General features: G+C 37.7%; 1 protein-coding gene, 1 long non-coding RNA gene and 1 pseudogene across 10 annotated transcripts in view; 1 reads left to right on the top strand and 2 right to left on the bottom strand.

The window, feature by feature from the left end:
• CACNA2D3 (calcium voltage-gated channel auxiliary subunit alpha2delta 3) overlaps window positions 1–12,352 on the bottom strand; it is a 396,960-nt gene extending 384,608 nt beyond the window's left edge. For 3 of the 9 annotated variants that reach the window (XR_014886318.1, XR_014886319.1, XM_085235721.1), the window contains exons 1-2: window positions 11,541–12,351; window positions 10,846–10,927 (exon numbers count right to left, since the gene is read on the bottom strand). Coding sequence is in view for 6 of the 9 variants with exons in the window: in XM_085235721.1 (XP_085091847.1) it covers window positions 10,846–10,927; window positions 11,541–11,659 (201 nt within the window). In the remaining 3 variants the exon portion in view is untranslated. Of the gene's footprint in view, window positions 1–10,845; window positions 10,928–11,540 lie in introns of all 9 variants that reach the window. The other 6 variants (XR_014886317.1, XM_085235720.1, XM_085235716.1 and 3 more) reach the window with 5 other exon arrangements.
• LOC146543410 (uncharacterized) lies at window positions 11,746–19,236 on the top strand. The gene is made up of 2 exons (XR_014886320.1): window positions 11,746–12,860; window positions 16,100–19,236. It is a non-coding gene; the product is annotated as an uncharacterized LOC146543410 (long non-coding RNA).
• A 907-nt stretch (window positions 19,237–20,143) lies between these two features.
• LOC146543409 (uncharacterized) overlaps window positions 20,144–23,817 on the bottom strand; it is a 67,101-nt pseudogene continuing 63,427 nt past the window's right edge.

The following is a 23,817-nucleotide window of genomic DNA, read 5'->3' as shown; positions in this document are numbered from 1 at the left end:
CCAGAGGAATGTCAGATCTCATCTCTACCTGTACTGTGAAATCATGTTGCAGTTTGTAATGATAGGGAGACATCTGAAACGTGAAGTGAGTACTCAGACTTCTTGTATGCAGCCATCTATAATATCATCTCTCTGTTGTACTTCACTGAAGAAACTGCAGAAGATATTGTAAAAGGCACAATGTGCGTAGGGAGTAATAAATCTGTTGGATGCAGATAGTCAATGGCTGCAAGTCATAACATAAAGCTTTACTCTTAGCCTCCTACAGTTTTCATTATCAGTGAAAATTTCTATTAATGTAATATGATAGCATCATGTACAAACAGCTCAGCAGTCAGATTTGGCACAGCTGTCATAAAATGATAGTCATTTTGCTTCAAGGTAAAGCTGTAAAGCTGAAGTTTGAATATTCCTGCTTTTCATCTTTGAAGCTTTGTCACTTTCGAAGATAATTATCCGGTTTTGTGACCAACGATGTGTTCCCAACACATCAAACTTTAATATCCATAGTACATAAACCTTTTTCTTATGTCTTGAAAATTAGCAGCTTAGCTTGATAAACTCTTGGGAGTTTACTGAATAAACAAGTATTCAAGTACAACCTAGGGGAACAATAGGAAGTGTATGTGCTGTTGTCCTGACCAAATTTTTTACAATACCTTCCAAATAACATTGTATGTTATATTTAGCAGGCTAGAAATACTACGACTGCATAGCTCAGCTCCTACTTTTTAGGAAAGCAAGTCAAATTCTTGTTTGTGTATGAGCGTGAAGAAGCTCCTTACAGCTACAGCAGAATAATCTGAAGTGAAAACATATGAGGTACTAAACCTTCTACCAGATGACAAATGATTTCTGTGCAACAGTAAGTTCATTTAAGGTACTCTGGTTGATAAACATAGTATAACAAAACGTCTGGAGTGAGGTAACTAGGAGACAGAATTTGGTTTAGCCCTACAAGGGAAGTACCCGTGTTACCATGACAAATTAAAAAAAAAAAAAAAAAAAAAAAAAAAAAAAAAAAAAAAAAGCTTTCCAGTTCTTGCAATCAAGTTAGTTGAGACTAGTCTCAAAGCTTCATAACCATGAGTTACATACTTTACTGTGAGGAGTATCTGTGGAAGAAAGTCCACCTAAATATTAGACAGAATTTAATTAATGAACTAGTAATATTAATGCAAGTATTTTGAAAGAATGAGTTTGAAAAGGAAACGGTGAGATCTGTTCAAACACCTAAAAGATTGTACAATGTGGTTTATGACTGGGGCCTAATAGAGGCCTGCCCTGACAACTGCTGAGAGAAACAAATATCAAATGAAATAGAATTGAAATCCTAATTGATTCCCTTGTAAGTCTACTAAAAAAAGCAAACTGCAAACAAGCACTTATTTTTCGCTATGTAGAGAGATTTAATTCAAGGGTCAAAATTTTGAGTTGCTGAAATACATACAGATCCGATAGAGAGAAGAGAATGGCGGCAATACAAGTTCCTTTCACTAAATCAAATTTATTTCCAAACACGCATAGGCAACGGCTATTCAACAATCAAAAAAACTTTTACGAAAATTTCAATCACTAAGTTTTCCATTTGTTTACTGTAGTTGAGAATTTTTCAGCTAAGGTCCACAGCACTTCCTGTGATTTTTATTAGGTCTTATATTTTATGGGTATTTCACAATAAGGAAGGCAATAGTACAGTATACCATAGATAATGTAAAGCATATAGATCTTCCAGACTGACAATACAAGAGGAAAAGGTATAAGAGAGAATAACAAGTACATTTCAAATTGAATTTATTTGGCCTTCGAATAAAACACGGGCAACAGCTTTTGCAACAAGACAGTGATATCTTAACAAAGTTGCTTAAAACTGCTTGAGTAGATGTTTCTATTAATGTTGAAGGATACAGAATCACGTAATCAGCCTGACTTCTGTCTACACCTGTGAATGAGCAAAGAGCTGTGGATGATATTTACCTTATTTCAGAATGTCTTTTGACGTCTCCCATAGCATCACAGTATTCAAATTACGGCAACTATGGTCTGTGAAAGGACTGCTAGATGGATGGAAAAACTAGTCAGGCTCAAAAGGTAATGCTCATTAACAGTGATCCCAAAGCCTATTTGCAAGTAGAGCTCCTCAAGCATGTATATTGTGGAATTCTGGTTTCAACATATTTATTAATGGCCTTTATAAATGAAGATGGGTAAGACCCATCAAGACTGTGCATAACAGTTTAGGGCAGCCCTTCAAGGTAGGGGATGGTAGTAAGGAGCTGTTGTGAGGAGGACTCAATAACACAACAGAAGAGACAGGCAGCAGTAAGGAATTCAAGTGAGAGGTTCCAACTTAAGCAAATAATTTTCCATCCTAAGAGTCCAAATTTGAGTAAGAGGTTTTAACATCTCTACCCTTGAAGATTCTGGACATTGTACTCAAAGCCCCAGGAAGTCTGCCCCCACACCAGCACTGGCCCTACTTTAAGCAGAAAGTTGCATTAAATGGCCTTCTAAACCATTCTTCCAGAATGAATTATTCCATGATCCCAAAAATTATTAAAAACATTCAGAGTTCCGTCGTGGAAGAGAGGGAGATACCTCTCATACCTAAAAGTGGAAGATTAAAGAGTTTTTTGGTTTAGGTTTTTGTTGAATTTTTTTGTTTTTTTTCTAGAACCAGTTTTGCAGAGTCATGAAGCCCCTGAACTAAATTCAGTATCAACCTATTCAGAGGAATATTAATCAGTGATCTACTCAATTTTCAAATTCTAGAAGTATCAATGCAAACTGACACCTGCACAAAATTCAGGAAAGTCTGTCAGTTCCACATTTTGAGTACCCCAAAGGAAAACATTCTGAGGCTGCTAGAAGCTCAAAGATCATTTCAGTCTTCTCCTATAAACCAGGAACAAAGTCTAGATAAAGAAATTCCTATCAATCTACATACAATCAAGAAAGGTTTTTTGTAAAAAAAAAAAAAAAAAAAAAAAAAAAAAAAAAAACAAGAACAAAAAAAGACAACAACAATAAAACCACACAAAAAAAAAAAGACAACCAAGCAATCACGTCAGCATCTGTCATGCTTCAGTTAAAACAATTATATACACATACTTATCATACTATACCCCCAATTTATGGACTAGATTAGGTCACCATGTGTTTTTGTTTTTTTTTTTTTAAAGGGCTCAAGAAGAATTTGTTTATACATCTTTCTTATTTTTAATTTGGGTGCTCTAAGATCTTTATCTAGATCTTCCCTATTTTAGTTGCTACCCTTGGTAAATTTGAGTCTAGATTGTTATAGAAACCTGAGATTCATAGCCACAGCTAAGATCTAGTTAAAGAGTTCAGTAAACCAACCCTCATGTAAGAGGGTCTTATGCTGATCTGTGCTCTGGATTCTACTACTCATTTCCAGCTTAAATTTGGTACACTGATTGTAACATTTATAAAGCCCTGTGTGAGCAAGTCTTCATCTCTCTTGATGAATCTCTTCATGCCTTATAATATCATCCTTTGAAACAAGGTGCTAGCCATGAGCAATAAGACACGGAAGTGCCTTTGTGAAGTCCTAAGAGTTCTGTGTCAGATCCTGTCCATAAGGAATGGAAAGGGGTGATTAGATTCACAAATAGCTCAAGTTAGATTTGGGTAAAAATATATATACACATATACACACATACAGAAGTCTTCACATAATTATGAATTTTAACGAGAATCTAGATACTACAGAATCTAGATACTGGCGCATAATTATCCCTGAAATATTGGCACTCTAATACTTAGAATCTAACTTAAACTTTGGGGCTAAACAACATAACTCGAAGAGGCTGAAATAAGCCTTGCAACTTTACAACTAAACTGAATGAGACAAATGGGTTTTAAGAAGCCATTATAGGTCCTGCAATTACTTTATAATTTTTTTAGAGAAAAAGAGTAAAAAGAAAACAGAAAAATGGAGAAAGAATGAGAGTCAGAAAAACGGACAGGAAAAAGATTGATCACTGGTCTATTTAGAAGGCCTGTTTCGAGGAGTTCTAGTGTCAGCCTATGGCACTGGAGGAGGGCTGTGGGGTAAGCACACTTGTCCAGAGGCCATAGTCTCAAATCAGTAGACAGTAACAATGACCGCCAAGAAGATGAAGAAGAAGAAGATAATCTCCCGGGGTCTCTCTCAGGAATCCCCTTACGCCTGCTAAATTAGTAGGTAAACCACCCCAAGGTCATGAGCAACCGAGTTCACAATAAAAAGTTTGCCAAAGATAAGTTTGTAGCCAAAACTTTCTTGCAAGAAGGACTATCCTTTTGAGAGGGCAAGATATGATACTTTATCATACTTCTTGATATCAGCCTTCAGCTGGCTGTCATGGCAATAGCCTTGCACTGCAAGTGTTTGAGATATGCCAAGCACACCCCAGAAAGTCAGACAGTGCTTTCTGTTGGTCCTTTACAATCTGAAGGCAGGATATTTTATGAAAGCATCTGTCCCTGGAATTTATCACTACTAGAAGGGTACCCAAGGCCCTTCTCAAATTCTAAGTGTTATTTTTAAAAAAGTTTTATTGCACATATTGGTTTTTCAACTACAAAGACTGTAATGATTTTGTCATTCACAGAATAAGTACTTAATCTTGGAGAAGATGCTAAATAGTGTCACAAGAATGTCCACAGTTTGGAAAAAAATTTTAAACATAGAAAAAGCAGAATGGGAATTCCATGAGAATAATATATGAAAGTATTTCATGAAGACCTCTTATTGAAGTGTCTACATCAACCTAAAAAAAAAATACTGTCTATGCTACCAATATATAATTTGGTACCAATATATAATTTGTGTTGTACAACATGTAACCTTTTATTATGAGCAACAAAAAATTGTACCCTACAGAACAGTAATGACATTTGAAAGTATAGAGTATTGATTAGCAGTTGCTCAAACGTGAATCACTGTTAGAATGCAGTTTCAACTCATGGCAGTATACCTTCTCTGTGAAAATTATCTGCATGGAGACCAGCACTTTTAACCTTGAAACACAAGCACTATCTGTTACAGGCTTAGAAAACAAACAACCTTAAAAGCATTAAGTACAGAAATTAGCATTCATCTCTTTTCAAGATCTGATGTTTTCCAGTTGGATTGCCTGCTCAATTTCTATATTAAAAAAACATGATTGAAAGTGGAAGGTACGTATCATACTTACAGAAGTCATCTCCTATTTGTGTGATACATCAGCAATAGAAAATATTTACTTCTAATAATACAAGTAAGAGGATCACGCTATACTTGCAAAACCTGGAAATACAAAATATTCTACAAAACACAAGAGTACTGGTAGCAGAAGAGCACAAATTCAACACAGCTTTAAGCAGGGCTTTGCATTTAAAAAAAAAAAAAGAAATATTAAAAATGATTGATAATTCACATACTTTAAAGCATACCAAGAAATTCATTCTTCTGAAAAAATATTCGAACAAGAGATGAGAGTAAGTACATACAAGATGCTGGTCCAACTCAAAGGCAAAACAAAATTACCCAATGCTTTCAGAAAAGGCAGGACTTCATCACAAGAAAGAAGGAAAACTGCAGTTAAATTATTGAGAAAAGGAAACCATGTTATTGAAAGTTAGATTGTACTATGATGTTTTTCTCTCCAGATCAATATACTAACTGAAAATCAGGATTGGACCCAGCAGGTTTCCCCACACAGTAGCACATTTTTTTTCTCTTGAGAAAGAAGAAAAAATAAGATATTTATGCAAAATAATTTATATCCTCACATAATAATACTGAGTGTGTAAAAAAAACACTCTAACATACTCAGCAACTAGTTTGACATGGGGAATAACTCCATTATTTACATGGCCTGGAAAAATTGAAGAGGAAAAGGGTTTAAGTCTTGCAAGCTGCAAAATAGCATTGTGTTAACCATCAGAATTTAAGTGTTTTAAGATGCAATTTTCTTTTATTGTTTAATGCTTGATTTTAATTCAGTGATAAGAGACAGTTTGCATAATCTAAAGTTCAGAAGTATGAATGTAATGAATTAACTGTAAATAGAGTTTTCATTAAGCTTAATATGATTTGCCTGGGTAGATTTTGTTGTTTCGGTTTGTTTAAAATCATAGACGTCTTACAGGTTTGTTGTGGGTTTTGGTGATGGGCTTGTTTATGTTGTTTATATAAATACACACACACACATATATAAATTAGGTGATTTTTTCTTCTATCGCTTTTTAGCAAGATTAAAATTAATAGTTCAGCTGGCAAAAGTTAAATAATCAAAAAGGCAGTCCATATCTGCAGCTTGAAGTGCACATCCCAATCCTACTGACCCTTTCTTCGAAGAAGACAGCAGTAATTGAAGAGTCTTGAGCAAAGAAAATAGAAAAGCAGCCTGAAAAGACCAGAAAAAAACATCAGGCTGAATAAAAGCAACTAATGTCAAGATGATGGTACTAAATTTCTGTGAGAATTTAAGTCACTATTATACATATTAAAACTAAAGATAACTGCACCACATGAATCAGATATGCCAGCTGAATGCAAACTGACCTAAGTCACGCTGTTCTATTAGTTTTGTACTGACATTTTCGTAGTTGTAAGAAACAAGATACAGAACTAGGTGGTAAGACAAAATGTAATTTTGAACCTTTATAAATAGGAATTCTGTACTGATGGAAAGAGTTGCTTGGAGAAAGTACAATGGATTTGAGAACTCTTCATACAATGAAGATAATATTGAAATGAGTGGGCATGTGCAGACTTAGACTGCTTGAAATTAGGGCTGTAAGTGCTTACATAACACTGAAGACTCCGTTAAGCAACTTACATAAGGATATTCTATGAGGGCTTTAAAAAAAGCTGGTTTCAGCAAGAAGCCTTCATGGTAGAACCCTCAAAAAAAAGAGTTCATATTCAATTATTACGTGTTTCTATAGTAGTAATAAATTACTATTTACTGTTCAAGACCAAATCAAGAATTTCTTAGAGTACGCATAGTTTTCTCCAAGAGAAATCTAAAAGCACAAACCACCTCACATATAGAAATAATTGGACTTATTTGATATTAGAGATTTACTGTGCAAATGTCAATTATTTTTAACATTAACAGAAGGCAAATTACCTCCACTTTCTACTTGCATTTTATTGCTACTATTACTTTGCAATAGCATATAGAACTGAAAACACATCATTATCATGAAACTGTAACGTGAACAATAGCATTCCCTAAGCATAGAATTTTGGAGGAATAATCATAGAGTGAAATGAATCCATTCCTGGGATCTAACCCTCGCTTTCATCCTATACTTAAAAAGCCTGGCTTTGCCACCAGGCTGTGCTAACATTAAAACTAAAAAATGATTAGCGTTTAAAAAAAAAGTTTAAAGATGTGTCAGGATTCAAATAAAGCAGATGCCTTTTCCAAGTACAAGAAGAAAAAATTCTGTCATACAGTGCTACACGTATCCTAAGAAACAATTTAAATTTGAATAGATTTTAGGCCCCAAAAGTATTTTCTAGCTAGGTGAAGAGCATGCACCAAGCAGCTTCATTTATGCTACCTAATCTACGTGACAACAGTAAAACCTCCATAAACCAGCTAATTTAAGAATAATATTGTCCTGTTTTCTCGTGCTTGGTGTTTAGAACACAGAACGGCCTTCCTTCACTCTGAAAGCAAGTATTGACCATTAAAATGAAACATTTAAAAGTGTTAATTTGCTTTAAAATCTCATCTTCATTTCTAAAATACTTACCAAGCTATTATTATTTTCTGAACTATTTACAGTCTCTGTATTTTATCTAAAGCCAATTGCAAGAGAAGTCATATATCCCACACACTGTTAGAAGGCATAACAACATACTTAGATAAGGTTATTATAATAGAATGAAATTATAAAAACACTCAGTTGAGATAAACAATGTTGCTTTTTTAAGAAAAGAATAGTGATAAAAATGTTCTTATACATTTCAAAACTCAATAGGACTGCAATGCTGATTATTCATTTTATGTTCACAGCACAGCGACAGGATTTGCGATACCTGTATCGATACTCAGAGCTACAATCCGACATATTTTTTTTTTAACTGAGATCCCACATAACTTCATTTTCTCAATGAAAACTCCAGACGGGTTTCATGAATTTTAGTGAGGAAAGCATTTGCATAAAAGATTGTGTCAACAGAACCTTGGTGTACCACGCGTTCCTTTGAAAGTAGCACTCATCATCTATGCTAACAAAGTGAACCAAATAGTCTTCACATTAATTTTTCATTTATCAAGCTTTTATTAAACTAAATGGCACTGCAAAGCAGTTGATAATTAATAAATCCATACTGCCCAGTAATTATACACGTTTTTATATCTTCATTTACTAATGATGCTTAATTCATGATCAAAAAGTATTGATTCATCCACTTAACATTAGAAGTCATGCTGCCTCTACAAGTGGAATCTTGCCTTTAAGAAGACATTGATTCTGATCACTCAGCACACAGTAAACACCAAATGGATTCTTGATGTCTCACTAGTGGCAGAGGAAGAAAAAAAACAACAAACAACCATGCTTGGATTTAGAGCACTAATGTGCTATCACTGTGGTGAATTGTTATGACAACTTCTGCCATTGACTTCACATGATGAAAATGCTTGTGAATCTTCAAGTTTGATATGCTTTTATTCATGGAAGCTTACAAAATAAATGTTTCACAACAATACAAAAAGATTCATGCTAAAATCATCTGTCATATGACATGGCCAACACTAAGAAATGGCAAGTTTAAAAGGACAGACAAATGGAATCTTTCAGTGAAATTGAAAGGTACCAGAGTTTTCCTCAAACTGTTATAATCAGAAGGCAAGAAGAGAGGAAAAAAAGAGTAGAGGATGCAATAGAGGAACAAATGAACTCAAAACACCTTCAAATCTGCATTCCATCTTTCTCCTTTAATTCTAACAAATGCAGGAAACAAAAACAAAATAACGTGGAATAAATGTATACCGTCTACCTTTAAAAAGAGGAATAGGGTTTTGTCAGTGAAATAGAAAGAACGCTGATGAAAATGTAAAATGAATAGCTGCCTATTGCCTACAATTATAACAGCCTATAGGAAGGAATGTTGATACTACAAAGGGAAAAGTACATTACAGAAATGATTAACCATATATTCTACATCTACAATGTATCTACTATGAGGAAGAGAAGCATGATCTTATACTGAGTGTTTGTGGATTTTAGCACCATTGCCAAACACAGCATATTCCATATTTTCCTGATAGACAAAAATGTTTTAAGTCATTTTAGTTCAAAAATGGCTGCATGTGGAGCTGTTCCAAAGTTAAATAAATGTACTTGCTTGTTAAGGGCTGATAAAAAATTCAAGCCTTTTAATAATATTTGATTAGATACTAATTGAAACTGAAATGTCCATCTGCATTATGAACTTAAAGAGTTTATACAGATTTAAGACTACACTAAGATTTTAAAGAACATGAGCTAAAAAAATACAATAAATATTAAATGTCCTCATTTTTAGATTTAAAGTTCACCAAATGTCCTTAACAGAAGCTATTTAATGGCCTTGAAACATATTGAAAGACCTCAACTATTCATGTTCTTAATAGCTCTGTATTGCAGCATAGGTAAGGACAGGTTTCACAGTCCTGGGTACATAACAATGAAAAGGCATAGTACTAAGGATCTCCCATGCTTTTAAGTATTAAGTTAGTTGCTTCTGCAGACAGTATAAGCTGTTTATTTGAACTGCTACCTTTACTGTCCATTACATAATCTCACAAGCATACAAGCCTTTCAAAATAAGTGCTACAAGCTGAAGCTTTTCCTTCATAAGCAAACAAAAACAAACAAACAAGTGTTACTCAAAACCAGAAATCACATCCAAAACAAGCAGAAATTTAACATATGGGTTGAATGACTGGTCTCTATAGTCAGAGAGCATCTCAACGTTTTTCCATTTCCACATCACATTTTAAGGATCACAATAAATGCCAGAAAATCACATTCTTAAAAACTTCAACATATTTCTCTCAGTCTTTCACAATGCCTTTTTCAGCAATTGCTGTAAAAACGAGCGGTCTGCAATACAGAACTTTATTGTTGGCTGCATGTTTAAATTAGTCTAGATGCAGTCTTTGATATATGCCTAATACTCAAATCCGCTTTCTCATCCCCTTCTGCCCAAATTATGTAGACTTATGCCAATTTCTCAAGTTTTCGCAATACTTCACTAGCTTATTACCCAGCTGTGCAGCTGAGCAAGAAGATAACCACATTCATTCCTTTTATCTGTAATGATGTAATACATCCCAGCACTGGGTTGAGATGATTGGGGAATAATGGGATTGTAAAAACTGCAGAGATGACAAACAACAGTGCAGCCTTCTTCTCCCGATACAGTCAATTGCATACATACAGCACAGGGCAAAAATAATGAAATATGCCCTAATTCTGCTCTTTGAATGAAGTTAATGTTTTTCATAAGCAGCAGCTGTTTCTACACAGAAACATGATCATCACAATGCAGCAACCAGACAAAATACCCGCAATCTAGATTACAAGTAAAAAAAAAAAAAAAAACACCACACATCAGAGTTTACTTTCAAATGAAAGCAAAAAAACCCACACCTCTCAAAACCAACTCATTTTAATCAAGAAGTCTCCAAACAGTGCAGTGCAATGCAAAGAGTCATCAGGGACCAGTCTGCAATACAAAAATAGATCTTAGACCAAAGGATGCACTGCTGTGCTTTCCTATTAAAAAATTAAATCTGCCTCCATCTTCCCTTTTAAAACCTTCTTTATTACATGCAAAAAGATCCTTACCTTCTGCAGGAGCTGGGAACCCGAGTACTTGGCTGCAATAGATTTGATCTCCCCACCAAACGCTGAGGCCCAGAGCTTCACACTGTGAGGGAAAAAAAAAAAAGAGGCAGGAAGAAATGTAATACACATGTCATAGCAAGCAACACAGACTGTAGCAGCTTCAGCTGTACTCATAAGGATTCAAGCAATTTTGCATTGAGGAGCTCACAAAGGAACCTAGGCACAGCAAAAGATTAGCAAAGCTGTTCAAGTATAAGCACAAGCTAGGTGCTCTGCCAAGGTGAGGCCTCTGACTCCAAATCACCCAACCTGCACTTTTTAAAATTTAAACAATCAACTTGCCCAGAAACACACTTTGGCACAATGTGTTTACACACAAATGAAAGGAGCAGATAAAACAGCAGAGCGGTTCTGAATGGTAACTTCTCACATAGCAATGAGTTAACATAACAATATGAACTTCAGTAAATAGGAGTGTTTAAAATAAAGCTCTACTACCACCTACTCCATCAACACATGCACTAGAATAAATTTAAAGTGGTGCCAAGCATTTTAAAGACCAGGATTTCAGAAACAGATGACAAGAGCAAAGGTGCCTTGAACAGCTAAATATCTGCAATAAGAAACAGGAACTTGAGCAGTCAAGCTCTCATCCTTGAGCACGGTCCTGAGAGAAATACCACGAAAACACTTACACAGACAGGGGGATCTGCTGCTCCGATCCAACCACATCCACTAAGGCTGTGTTAAAAGCTGTCCAGAAGATAAAGAAAAAACCCCCAAAAGTCCGAAGAAGATTCAGATTTTCTAGCATTGTGCTTGAAGAGATTTGGGGAAATTCAGGTAAATCTGAATTTAATAGCAGTAGGGGGTGGCTTCTCAAGCCACCCGCACCCCCTCCGCGAGAGCGACACTTGGAGAAATCACTGCTCCATCCTCATCCCTCCCAGGAGTGACCCTCTCTGTGTAATGGAAGGAGAGGACCAGAAGCTCTAATGACTTGAGAACTATTCCGTCCCTGGCAAGAGGGACGCGTTTTCCAGCACTCCTGCAGCCACTTGCACGTAGTTCTTTACAACTCCGCAGTCAGCAGCGTGCTGGAGTTACTTCAGTGACCTACTACTGCTCCAAAGTGCCCTTAGCAGCAAGAAAGCAGACTATTGATTCCAACTGGGGAGGCTGTCTCCTCGCAATTACCGCTCACTTTGCAAATGGAAAGCTGCCTAGAGGTCTCCTTTCCCTCGCCGGTAACCTCCAGCCTTCATCCCAGACGGAGTCAACCAACGACTGGCTCAGCGAGCGGCAGCTGCAGCCTTTTAACGGGATAGCGCGGAGAGAGGCAGGCACAGGAGGAGCCGGACCGGCGGGAGGGAGCTCCGGATGGCAAGAGCAGCCAAAGTCTGAAGGAGCTGAAAGTGGAGTTGAGCCCTTGCAGGGAGGAGAGGAGAGCAGAACGCCGCACGTTGCCGGGGGCTGAGCCAGGGCGGCTTGGAAAGGGGGGGGGAGGCTGTGCCCACCCGGCGGGGACGCGGCCAATTCAGGCGGGGCAGCGCCGCATGACGGGCGGGTGCAGGCCGGGCAGCACGGCCGTGCTCGGCCCCCGCCCAGCTCTGGGCTGAAACCCCCCGCCCCGCCGGGAGCGGAGCGCCGAGCCCCTCCGAGACGGCGGTGCCGGCGGGCAGCGGGATGCCGGAGCGAGGCGGGCCCCGGCTCCAGGCGAGGCTCGCACATGGAACCGCGTCCCGCACGGCCCGTCCTTGTGCACGGCGGCACGTTCGCTGCTTCCTCCCACGCCGGAGCGCTGCAGCGAAGCACTATCCGAGAGATGGGGACTAGCGAAGGCTCGTGAATGAAAAGAAACGCAGCATAAGTGAATCAATGCGGGCTAACCGACTCGAGCCTGTGAATAAATTATTAATTTGCGCTCGCAGAAGAATCCCCTCGATAGAGCGAGCATAGGATGACAAGCTCCTCCACGGAGCGAGCGGCGTGGGGAGCAGGAGGGATTGGTCCAGGTATTTTTGTTGTTGTCGCGTTTTAAAGCCTTCCCTCCCTCCTTTCTCTTCTGCTTTCTCCCTCTGCTTCTTTCTCACCTTCCTCTCCACTAAACACACAGACTTAAGAATAGCACAATTGAACTTTAATGTAAATAAGCATGGCAAAACCTGGAGATGAGCTGAATGCGGGCTGAGTCATCCTTACATCACCCGTTGCTCCAGCATCCGCTCCAGGATTCTTGTTTCTTCCCCCTCCTCTTAGAGTATTCCTCAAAATATTCACTCTGCCTCTGTGTGCTGTACTCGTTTAACATTTTCTGTCTTTAGATATGTAGTACTTGTATTTTTTCCCCACGTTACCATTTTTAAGAGCGCTGAACAGTTTGCTTTAAAACATCAAAACCTCTGTTCAGCACCTGGCTGATGAAAGCTTTCTGCTTTCTCAAAAGAAGCTGGAAGTTTAAAGACAGAAAGTCTGTCTTAGGTAAACTGCTGTACAGAACAAGAATCAGATAGCATGCTGCAGCTTTCAGCACACGCTGCCCATCTCTCAGGGACAAAAAGTATTTGTTTCTCCCCATACTACTGCCTTCCTATGAAGGAAGTTGTCAAAAGGGATGCTGGGGTTATTTTGTCTATTATTCAACCATTTTGAAAGTGCTCAGAGCTGTGCTGTAGATTTTCTAAACGGCGTTTTAAATATGCTGCCATGTCACCAGGTGTTCAGCCTACCTACAGGCAGAAATGTAAAAATGCACATGGCTGACTAACCATACATAATGAATTACGTGCTCCTTTGAACGTCTTATATAAGCGATACTATCTTTTCAGAAGGAGGATGAAATAGGAGCAGTGGGCTGCCTCACCACTTGTGCTGTTCAGCTTTTCTTTTTCTTAATATATTTTCAAAACTATGTCAGGAAAGAAATGTGTAATGCTAACTTCTCTTTTACCTTAAGATAAAGAGTTATCTGCCTCAGGTCAATACACAGTTCACTGACGACAAGCAAGAGCTAACTTCATACTTCAAAGAATTATTAGAAGCCCTAGAAACTTTCTGACAGCACACACAGCGTGTCTGTGTTCAATAGCCAGAGAGATTTAACATGCATTAGAACACTCACTAATTATTGTCATCAAAAGAAAACAGGCACTTGTCCAACCTTGACAGTATTTGCATTTAGTGAACATTCAATATCATGTCAGATTCACAGTTTATACATTTGCCATGTATAACTGGTAACTGTCATTCCTCTCTATGCTTTATATTGAAGATTCTATTTCTGCTATCACTAATCTCAGGAAAAAAAACACTTAAAAAATGCATCGATACAATTCAGCATAAGAACAGCCCCCACACGTAGCACTGACAGGCTTCTGTACGCATTATACCACGGAGGACTTTCTGCATCTTTCACTGACACGCACTAGTAAGTTCAGGCAGTTATTTGGTTCTTTTCAATAGTTCAATGACTAAAAAGCTACCATATGCCACAGCAGTGGTTTAACACATGTATGTATAAGCCTCCAGCAGTGGCAACATCTCCTGTCACAAAAGAAGGGGGCTCACATCGCATCCTGGCCTGACTACTACTGGCTATGTCAGGTATGCAGATCACTGCAGCCAGAATACCAGGTTCAAAGCTGACGTTACACCCTGCCCTTCCACCAAGTTGTCCTCATGAGTCAGATGTAGAAACTTCCCCTGAAGTATGCATGAGGACCAAGGCATATAAAATAGGAGAGGGGGGAAAAAAAAATTAACGCTGAAAGATTTTTAATTCTCTATAATGGGGTTGTAGCAGTTATTAGGTATAGCCTTGTGATATCATGGAACAAAGTCAGAAGAAAACTGAGTTTTGGAGAAGTATAATAATTAATGTCTATTTTGGAAGTAATATAGCATTTCTACCATGTACTTGTGCTTTGTTTAGAGAAAATATTCTGCCTGATTCAGCAGTTAAGTGCAGGTCCCACTTGAAAAAAAATATTAAAGGGTCAATATTTTTCAAAAACATTTCAAAGGTGTAATGTATAGATAATTGACCAAACACGTGATTCCACCAAAACTGAAGTAGCATCTTAGCAGTGCACGTAGGCAAGTTTAGTTGCCAGTGACCTCAGAAGCAGAGGCCCCCATATTTGAACCTCATCTCACACTCCCATTTTTAAAATGGGAAAATGTCACCTTATTTCACACTGTCTCTGATGATCAAGTATCATTATATTAGTATTTCAGTAAATGGAGAAATCTGCTTTCTCCATGAAGGCAGAAAAAAAAAACATGGATGCATGAAATATCAAGTGTTGTAATAGAAAGTCACAGGCATGGTCAGAGAACACTGATGAATCTCCAGAGCTTTTGCTATGGATCACATTCCAAGAAATAACCAGAGGATTAAATAAAAAATTGCAAAACAGGTCCAGTGTAAAGGGTAACATGAGATTTGACTCAGACTGAAGTAGGGAATGCAGACTAAATGAAAGTCCTGTATTTAGATGCACAGAGTAACTTCCTCTGCCTACATCTAGATATATTTAAGCTGATAAAGGAGTGCAGGAATAGGGTCATATTTGTAGCATCAGAGCATAATTTGAGGTCTTTGATTAGACATGTAGCAAGCACTAATACAAATAATAAAAATAAAATCAACAGAGATGCATAGAGAGAGGATAACATATGTTGCAGGGGAGAAGAGTAGGAGGAAATGATATAATTAACACAAATGTTTATTGTATTTCTTTTTGGATTCTTATCTACAATGAATTTTAACCAAAGAGGAGAATAAATGCAGAAGGCAGAAGTGCTGAAAGTCTTATTGAAGATGTGAAGTGAAAGTTATTAATAAAGAAGGAGGGGTGGGGGAGGAGGAAATGCATCAGTTTTGCTATCTTCAACATATATCATAAAATTCAATTACTGCAAAAAATAGACAAACAAGTCCTAACTACACAGCATACGATGGTGTTATTAGTTGCTCTGTGGTGTATTACACAGCGGTTCTAAACAACAAGCTTCAAATCTACCGGCTTATTCACCACAGTGCATTTTTTTTATTTGGGCTAAGAGTTGTGAATTACACCTTTGAAATGTTTTTTCAAAAACATTGACCCTTTAAATAGAGAAAGTAGAGGAGATAGGGAAAGAAAAAAAAAAAAAGGGAAGTAGCCACTTATGCAATAAGCAATTTAATATGTTCTCTACTGAAAATCCTTCCAGCCTTTAACCTGTATGCACTTTTTCCCTTATTTCTTAGCATGTTTTATATACAAAGAAAAATGAAGATAGGAGACATAGTGGAATAACAAAGGACATCTCAGCTTTACAAAGCACATGAAGAATGTCAGATAAAATGCAAAACCTGAATGCTCCAGATTGGGAAACAACCTCATGGTGGAAGCACTCATCAAGTAGTGTTTGCATGCAGTTAGAACGCAGGTTTACTGGTTTCGAGTGAGCTGTACACAGGGAGCAAGAGACTGCTTATTAGACCTATTCTGTAGAGACTACACAGATGTACATGTCCTCTTTGAATTTTACGAAGGTCCCATGTGGATAAGTTTAAGTGTTTCATTGGTATGGGGATGCCTGCTTATTGACTATTTCCAACGCACTTACGACAAAGATTGAGGTCAAGTAACGTTACCCAGTGGATTAAATGAACACAATTCCACATTATGTGCATGAGCTAGTGCCTTGGGAAAATAAAAATGGTACAAAAATCTAAACCACATCAGTGTTTTGTAAGCAAGTTCATAATATCATCGTCTAGTTTGCTTTTACCATTTACATCAAATAAAAAAAATAGTTCACCATACAAAGGATATGCAACCCATTTTACAGGTAATCAAAATCTGCTACACACAAATAAATATAACCTCAAAAGACTCAAAATTCTAATACAATTAATAAGTAGCATTTTAGGTTGCTGTGATGTTATTTTTAGCATGCTCCACCACCAAATAAACCTCACAGTTTGCCATAAGCCCTCAGGGAATGAATGGTTAATTTAGCTTCTACAAAGCCTATATTCAGCTGGCTTTTAGCATCTCCACAAGGAGTTAAAACGTAAAAGTGCAAAGCATTATCACATCCCAGCCTATGAGAGCTCACACCGCATGGTAAGCTAGAATGCTTTAAGCTAATGATGTTTATAGCTAACCAAATCCAATTTCTGCAGTCCACTGTAGCTCCAGTCTGTTTGTGCCATTTTTCACAGGCTTTCTTTTTTAGTTTGAATTTGCAACTATTAAGACAAAGGCTGCACTTGGTTTCTTTTGAGCATCAGTCTAGGAAATGAACTCTTCTCTATACAAATAAATTACCCTTTATCTCCCAAGGCTACTGCTAGGTTGTAAACGTTAGTGCTTTCAGTGCATGCAAAATCCTTCAAAACTGAAGGTAGAACCTTAAAATGAGAAACTGTAATTGAGAGTGCTAACATAATAGAGACAATACTATGGAAACAAACGAAACCAGCATTTTCCTCTGAAGATAGAAATGGAGATCAAAGGTCAAAATGTATATCAGTGCTAATCCACTACTGTCTAAACACTGGAATGAAACCCTTAGTTACATCTACAATGTCTGTGAACGTTCATCTAAACCTTGCAAATTCCTCTGAAAAGGGTCTCCAAGATTGGCTCTGAATCCAAAGCACAGACTTCAAAGGTAAGGGAAAGCATTGCTGTTATTTCAGGTCTTTGCAGGATTAGTGATGCAGACACTGGGTACCAAAAATTATGATTAGTTGGAATCCTACTCAGAAACAGGGGAAAGCAATACTGAGCAGCCTCTTTCAAAGACAGCTTCTTCCTCACCAATGGGTGAAATGGCATCTATTGATCCATTGTCTTCAGGGTATGTTTCCAACCACCCAGCTGAATGCAACCCACAAACTTCAGACTAATGTTTCATTATCTTCAAAATGCTTTTCTTACTACAAAGTTGAAACATATAACAGCCTTTTGTCCATAAGACAGCGCTACGTCAAGTGATCATGTAGAGAGCCATAAGCACTTCAGTGGCTTATAGATCTGCCACGTTGATTAATTGCAAGAATGAATTTGAGGTAGAAATGTAACTTTTCTGAAGTCTTGAATATCAGATCAATGAACTGGTATTTTATTCAGTGCAGTGCTGCTTATGAATATTGCAGAAAATGAGTTTTGTACAAACGGCAGCACTTGGTAAATTATGATATAATTCTGCTCATTCTGATGTGTCTTGTTTATTTACCATTAACACTGATGGTGAAAAATCAGTTTTCTTAAAATACTATTGGAAATAGCATACATTAGAAATCAAGTGTTACAATAATGAATTCCACTGACTTAACTGCAAAAAAAATCAACAAAAAAAAATCCCATAAAGTGAAGATATTAGATTTTCTTGAATACCTGATCACAATTGCAAAGTAAGACAACAAAGAATTATCAAAAGGCAAATAAGTTCTAATTGCATTAAAATAATACTAGGTAGTGCTAAATACATTTCTTAACTCTGCAGCATTTAAGATAATTTTTTTAATCATTGAATAAAATAGGATAGGCAATTCATTAGTTGTCTCAAGTTCACAACACCAACCTGATACAACTTATGTAAGACTTACTGCTTTATGTGAATCAGGTTTCCCATCTTCAGCACTTACACTCACTGTGGGCAAAGACCAAGTTTAGGTTGGCTCCACCCTCCCCATCAATACAAGAGGCTACACGTCCCAGTGAACATTAGCTGAAACTTTGCTGCCTCTAAGCAACTGAAATAGATCTAGTAGGGTACTACTCCTCCAATACCCTAAGTCAGCAGAAATGCCAAACTTGGCCATTCCCTCTGTTATCACAAAGAATAATACTGCCCTACCACAGAAAAATTACAGTACAGTCTCTCACTTTGGTGTTTCAGATTCTGACTTGTGTCTAGTTGTCAAATTCTACTTCTGTGCTCAATATTGCATATCATGTCAAGTTCAGGCTTCACTTCCTAAGAGTAGTAGATCTATTAGTTTTGAAAAATACATTAAAGCAGGTGTTTGTTTAAAAGATATAAAGTAAAAGCAAAATTAATGCATAAGTATGCGTAAGGAAAAAATAATTGCAAGGGCACACGTTTCTATTTTACAGGCTGTTAATACATTATAATGTCACTAACATTGCAAGAAAGACACTCAGGCTGCTATGCTCATCACTTTTAAATTAGCCTCTCTGTTTAAACAATACAATAAGCAAGTTCAGGTCATAATATGGCCTTGTTCCATAAGACTGCAAAAAACAAATGCCATTTTGCCACTGTGATTCTCATTGTAAACAACCAATATAAAGCAGTCTATAGGAAAGAACAAGAAGAAGTCCTGAGCCAAATTTTCTGAACATTAAAAGCAATAGTCTACCTCAATGCTTCGAGTTGCCTTTTTTTTGAGTGTGTCATTAGAAGTCATTCAATCTTCAATTTTTTTTTTTTTTAATGTGAAGACTAATGCACTACACTTAGATAAAGGAGTTGATATATATGAGTGAAGTGATTATGTTTTATTAAGATCTATGAGAGGCCAGTGACACCATCTTTAACACAAAGGTGATATTTAGTTAATAAGATACGGCACTCACCAAGGAGCTCTCAGAAAAAAAAAAAAAAAAAAAAAGATGCACTAGAAAAGTGCAATTCTCAAGCCCTCCAAATCTCATTCACTGCTTGAAAGAACCCTCTCCATTTTCATGAAGTTGACTCTCCCCAGGAGATGGCAGAGTCAGTCAATACTATCCCAGCTCCTTTCATTTTCCAAGTATATTTCCTTTCCATGCATGACCACAGTTGAGAGGGTCAAAGCCTTTCTTAGAAAGCAGTCGCATACTTCCAGTGTGCTTAACATGAGCGCAGGATCATGGCCACTCAGTGTGTGTAACAGGCTCAGAATGAGCAGTTACAAAAATCAACCTGAAGAAGATGCCTGCCCAAAACAGTGGTCCTGGCAACACCACAGGTATCCTAAGAAGAGGAGTAGGGTGACAAGGAAACTTGGAAGGCGCAGCGATAGGAATAGCATCCATTAGCATCTGGAAAACAAAAGAAAAAACTTCCCCTGGGAATGCCCTTTTATCTCCCAAGGTCCAAAGGCCATTACGTGCATATTTGGTCAATATTCTGCCACTCTGCTTCACTGCAAATGAAACATTTTTGGACCCATTGCCTAGTGACCCAGGAGGGTTGGTTGAGGGCCCTGTCACAACTCCTCACAGCTGCCCTTACTCCTTTATGTTCAAACAATAACCATATTTTCAGCCATAATTGATCAATTCCTACTCTACCTTTCCCAGTTCCATTCCTTCCTGATTAGGCACTGTGAGCTGAGAGTGACCAGGCCTGCCTGGATCCTCTCTCCCTGGGACATCACTTGTATTTTACCCTGTAATTGTATGCCTGTCGGTTTTAATGACTCTGAGAGTTCCCTTATAAAATGGGTCTCTGAATCCACAGGTGTAATCACAGAGGATTCTTGATATATCCAGAGTTCCCTATCATACTTCTGAAGGCAGGCTGCCATTTAGACACTTTCTATTAGTTAGTCCATGGTTCTATTAATAGTGAGGGAGTCTCCACTTTCCAGGAGATTTAATCCACCTGCCCAATAAGCAGCTCTTGAGTTAGGGACTACAGGGCGCGGTGGTTACCAGTAGTAAAGATACCCTGGGTCCCCAGTAACACTCTACTTCCTTTTTCAGTCAACAGGATCTGGTCTTCCCTGGTAAGAGACACACTATACATTCTCTATCTTAATCATGATTCCCTAGGTGCGCAATCAGTATCCTTCTTTAGGTTGGCCAGCTTGGTGGCAGAGAAGGGGACTTCCTTGATACTAACATCAGACTACCAATCTTCACCTTCTTCATATGTATATTCAGTTTTTATCAGAGAGAGGAGGAGTTGTCAGAGTTTTGAGCTTATCTAGCCTCATCCTTATCTCCTCCAGGCTCTCTTGCAGGTACAAGTCATTACCTGGAGGGCCAGAAAAAGCTACAGTGGTAAACAGCTTCTTCTGGTTACTGAACCACGTTACTCTTATTACTGTGATCCTTGTAACAGTAAACCACAAAGGCTTGCTAAACAGAATACATCTCTGATGGGTGCTGCTGAACAGACTGAGGCAAGAATCTTTTCTTCCAGCCCCCTACATACACAAATCTATGTAATAGTTGAACAGCATAAATCATTGCTAAGTTTACATTTTTGCTGGTGCATTTCATCTGAATGCTGCACACCACGTCCTACAAGGTTTGTGTTGTTCTCTTACTTACAGATAAGAAGCTTCCAGGCTGCTCAGTCCTGATGCAAATACTGAACTCCTAAGACAGCTTGCTTCCATCAAAATCATGCTCCCTTCATGTGAGAGTGGGCAATGATTAGCATTACTAACTCTCTAAATCCTCTCTCTTACTCTGCTAAGTGATCAAAAAGTTTTAGCAAAGGAGACATGATTGCACACAAACAAACACTGAGTTGCAAGAGATGTTGGGGGTAAACAACACTGCAACTAAATGCTTTTTCTGAATATTTACTTTGGTTCAAGCTATTGACATCAATAAAGGAACAACTGGAGAACCTATGGTATTGCATTTGTTACAATCTAATGCTAGAGGATCTATTCTCTCCTGCGTTGGTTAACCAAACAAACTGACCCTAAGTAAGGAAACCATACTGCTGAGAAACTGCAAAGTTCTGAGAGACAAGTTCTCCAAAATCAGGTAAACAAAAACCTGCTATCAGTTCCCCAAGACAACGTGTGATGTTATTCTGGATGTAATCAGCATGTGTTCAGCCTTACATCTACTGATGCATACAGTCAGTACAATGCTTTAGCAAAGCTAAACATCTCTCATACTGTCCTAGGTAACATCTGATAATGCACTTCTTTTATCGCAGAGAAGCAGTGCTCCACAACTCAAGCAGCATTCCTTAGAGCAGCAGTTGCTGCTTCGAGAAATATGTAAGACCATAGAACTGCAGTAGTTGAAGACAACATATGTTATCTTCCTGGGCATCTTGCCCTAACTGTATTACCAAGAGATTCAGTTTTACATTTTTTAAAAAAATAGTAGATGAAGTGACTAGGAGACTTATTTAGAAAAATCTCAAGCATTCCAGCCAGTCTTATTTGCTACAACTGGCACAGCAAGCAAGACCCAGTATCCTGCCTCCCCCACTCAAGGCCAAAATACAGAAGTGCACGCACACACACACTTCGAGAATACAAATTGCCAGTGGGGACAAGTAATAATCTCAAGGCTTGCATCATTTCACAGCCGAGTTGTTTGAAGACAGGCTAGCCATTACATAAAGCAGCTGTGCTATTTGGCTTCTCCCTTCATTCAATTATAGACTTGAACTGTTTTTATAAGTCAGTTTGAACTATTTTTCTCATTATAGTTAGTATAGCTCAGTACGTAACTAACTTAGATATAGCAAAGCATACAAAGGCTTCCATTTTGTATGTGCTGATGTTTCAGAGAGATGTTAGAGCTCTCCAGAAACATGACGGTATTGGCTAGGATTCTCCATGACACAACCAAAATCTGTCTTCAAAAAATGTGCAACCATCCTTTTCACAGAGCTGACCAACTTCAGCATTCTTTGTGCATCTTTCCATTAACAGAAAGTGTAAGGACTACGGCACTTTCCTGTTTACAAAACAAAGGAATATACAAGCAAAGCTAAAGTAAATTTTCACTTATTTAGTTTTTATTGCCCAGGAAACCAGGGGCATGCATCTACATTACACAAGCAGAAGAGCTTTAAAGGAAGAACAAGCAAGTTTGGAGGGGTTCTTTTTTGTTTTGTTGTTTTGCGGTTTTTGTTGTGTTTTTGTTGTTGGTTTTTTTTTTGTTTGTTTGTTTTAAATGGGTGTTTGGTCTCTCTTGTTATTTTCAATTCATTTGGCTGGTTTTTGTTGTGGATGTTCTTTTTTCATGCCAGCAAGCAAAACCTAGCCAGAAAGCTGCAGTTAAATGAAATGAAAATGTGAGAGGAATTAAAATTATCCTGTATAAAAATATATATACATTTTTAATATCTCAGGTTAAAAGGAATACCCTTTTTGGTGTTGCACCTTTTGGACCTTAATTTCTTCTCTATCACATTCTCTTAACACTCCTTTCATTCTCTTTGCTTAGGGAAATGGTTCTCTTCTTTCCAAGATCTACGTACTTAAAAACAGTATGTTGTATTTTTGTTTTTTGTTTTTTATTTATTTTATTTTTTACAGCACCAAACAGACCTTCATTTGGTCTTTTTAACCAATAATCACCGCTTAATCAGTATTATTTCCAAAATTTAAAAGCCTCATCTAATTCTGTTTTTTTTCCCCACTGAACCACTGATCTGTTTATTCAAAAACTGAAAAGCATATGAAGAAAGGACTGCCTCATTTTCCTTTACCCCCACCCCCAAATAGTAGGTGGTTAAACGTTTGAATAGACAAAACAGTTCTCCTCAGTTCAAGTCAAGTCAAACCAAGTTATAACAAAAGCGGCAGGTTTGAAAGCCTTCCTCCTGATGGGCACTGTTACATTGTTTAAAAAAAAAACAAAAAACACAATGGAATCATACCCTTTATAGGAGAAAATATTCTGCAAAATCCATTATTACTCCATAAAAACCTCATATGGGGGTATTTACATAATGAACTGCAATTACATTATATTTATCTAGTGAAGAATGAACCTATTGTGTGCAGTGAAACATATCTGTTCTGCACTAATACACACACATAGGAAGTTACCTACTGAAATAACACATCAATCATAGGTTAACACCAAGTCTGCACCCATATAATGCCATTTCCAGGTCATTAAGGAAAAACAGCTGCAGAATCTGCATTGGGCCAGGCTGCCAAGGCTCAGCAAGAGTTTAAGAAGAGATGTGCAGTGAGCTTGCAAGTTGTTTGTTGTAGGGAGGGAAACCTTTTCTATTAAAAACTGTGAC

Source organism: Meleagris gallopavo, chromosome 14, assembly GCF_905368555.1.
Source record: "Meleagris gallopavo chromosome 14, MGAL_WU_HG_1.1, whole genome shotgun sequence".
NCBI classification, from domain to species: Eukaryota; Metazoa; Chordata; class Aves; order Galliformes; family Phasianidae; genus Meleagris; species Meleagris gallopavo.
Note: the sequence above shows the minus strand (reverse complement) of the source record. Positions and strands in the feature narration are given on the sequence as shown.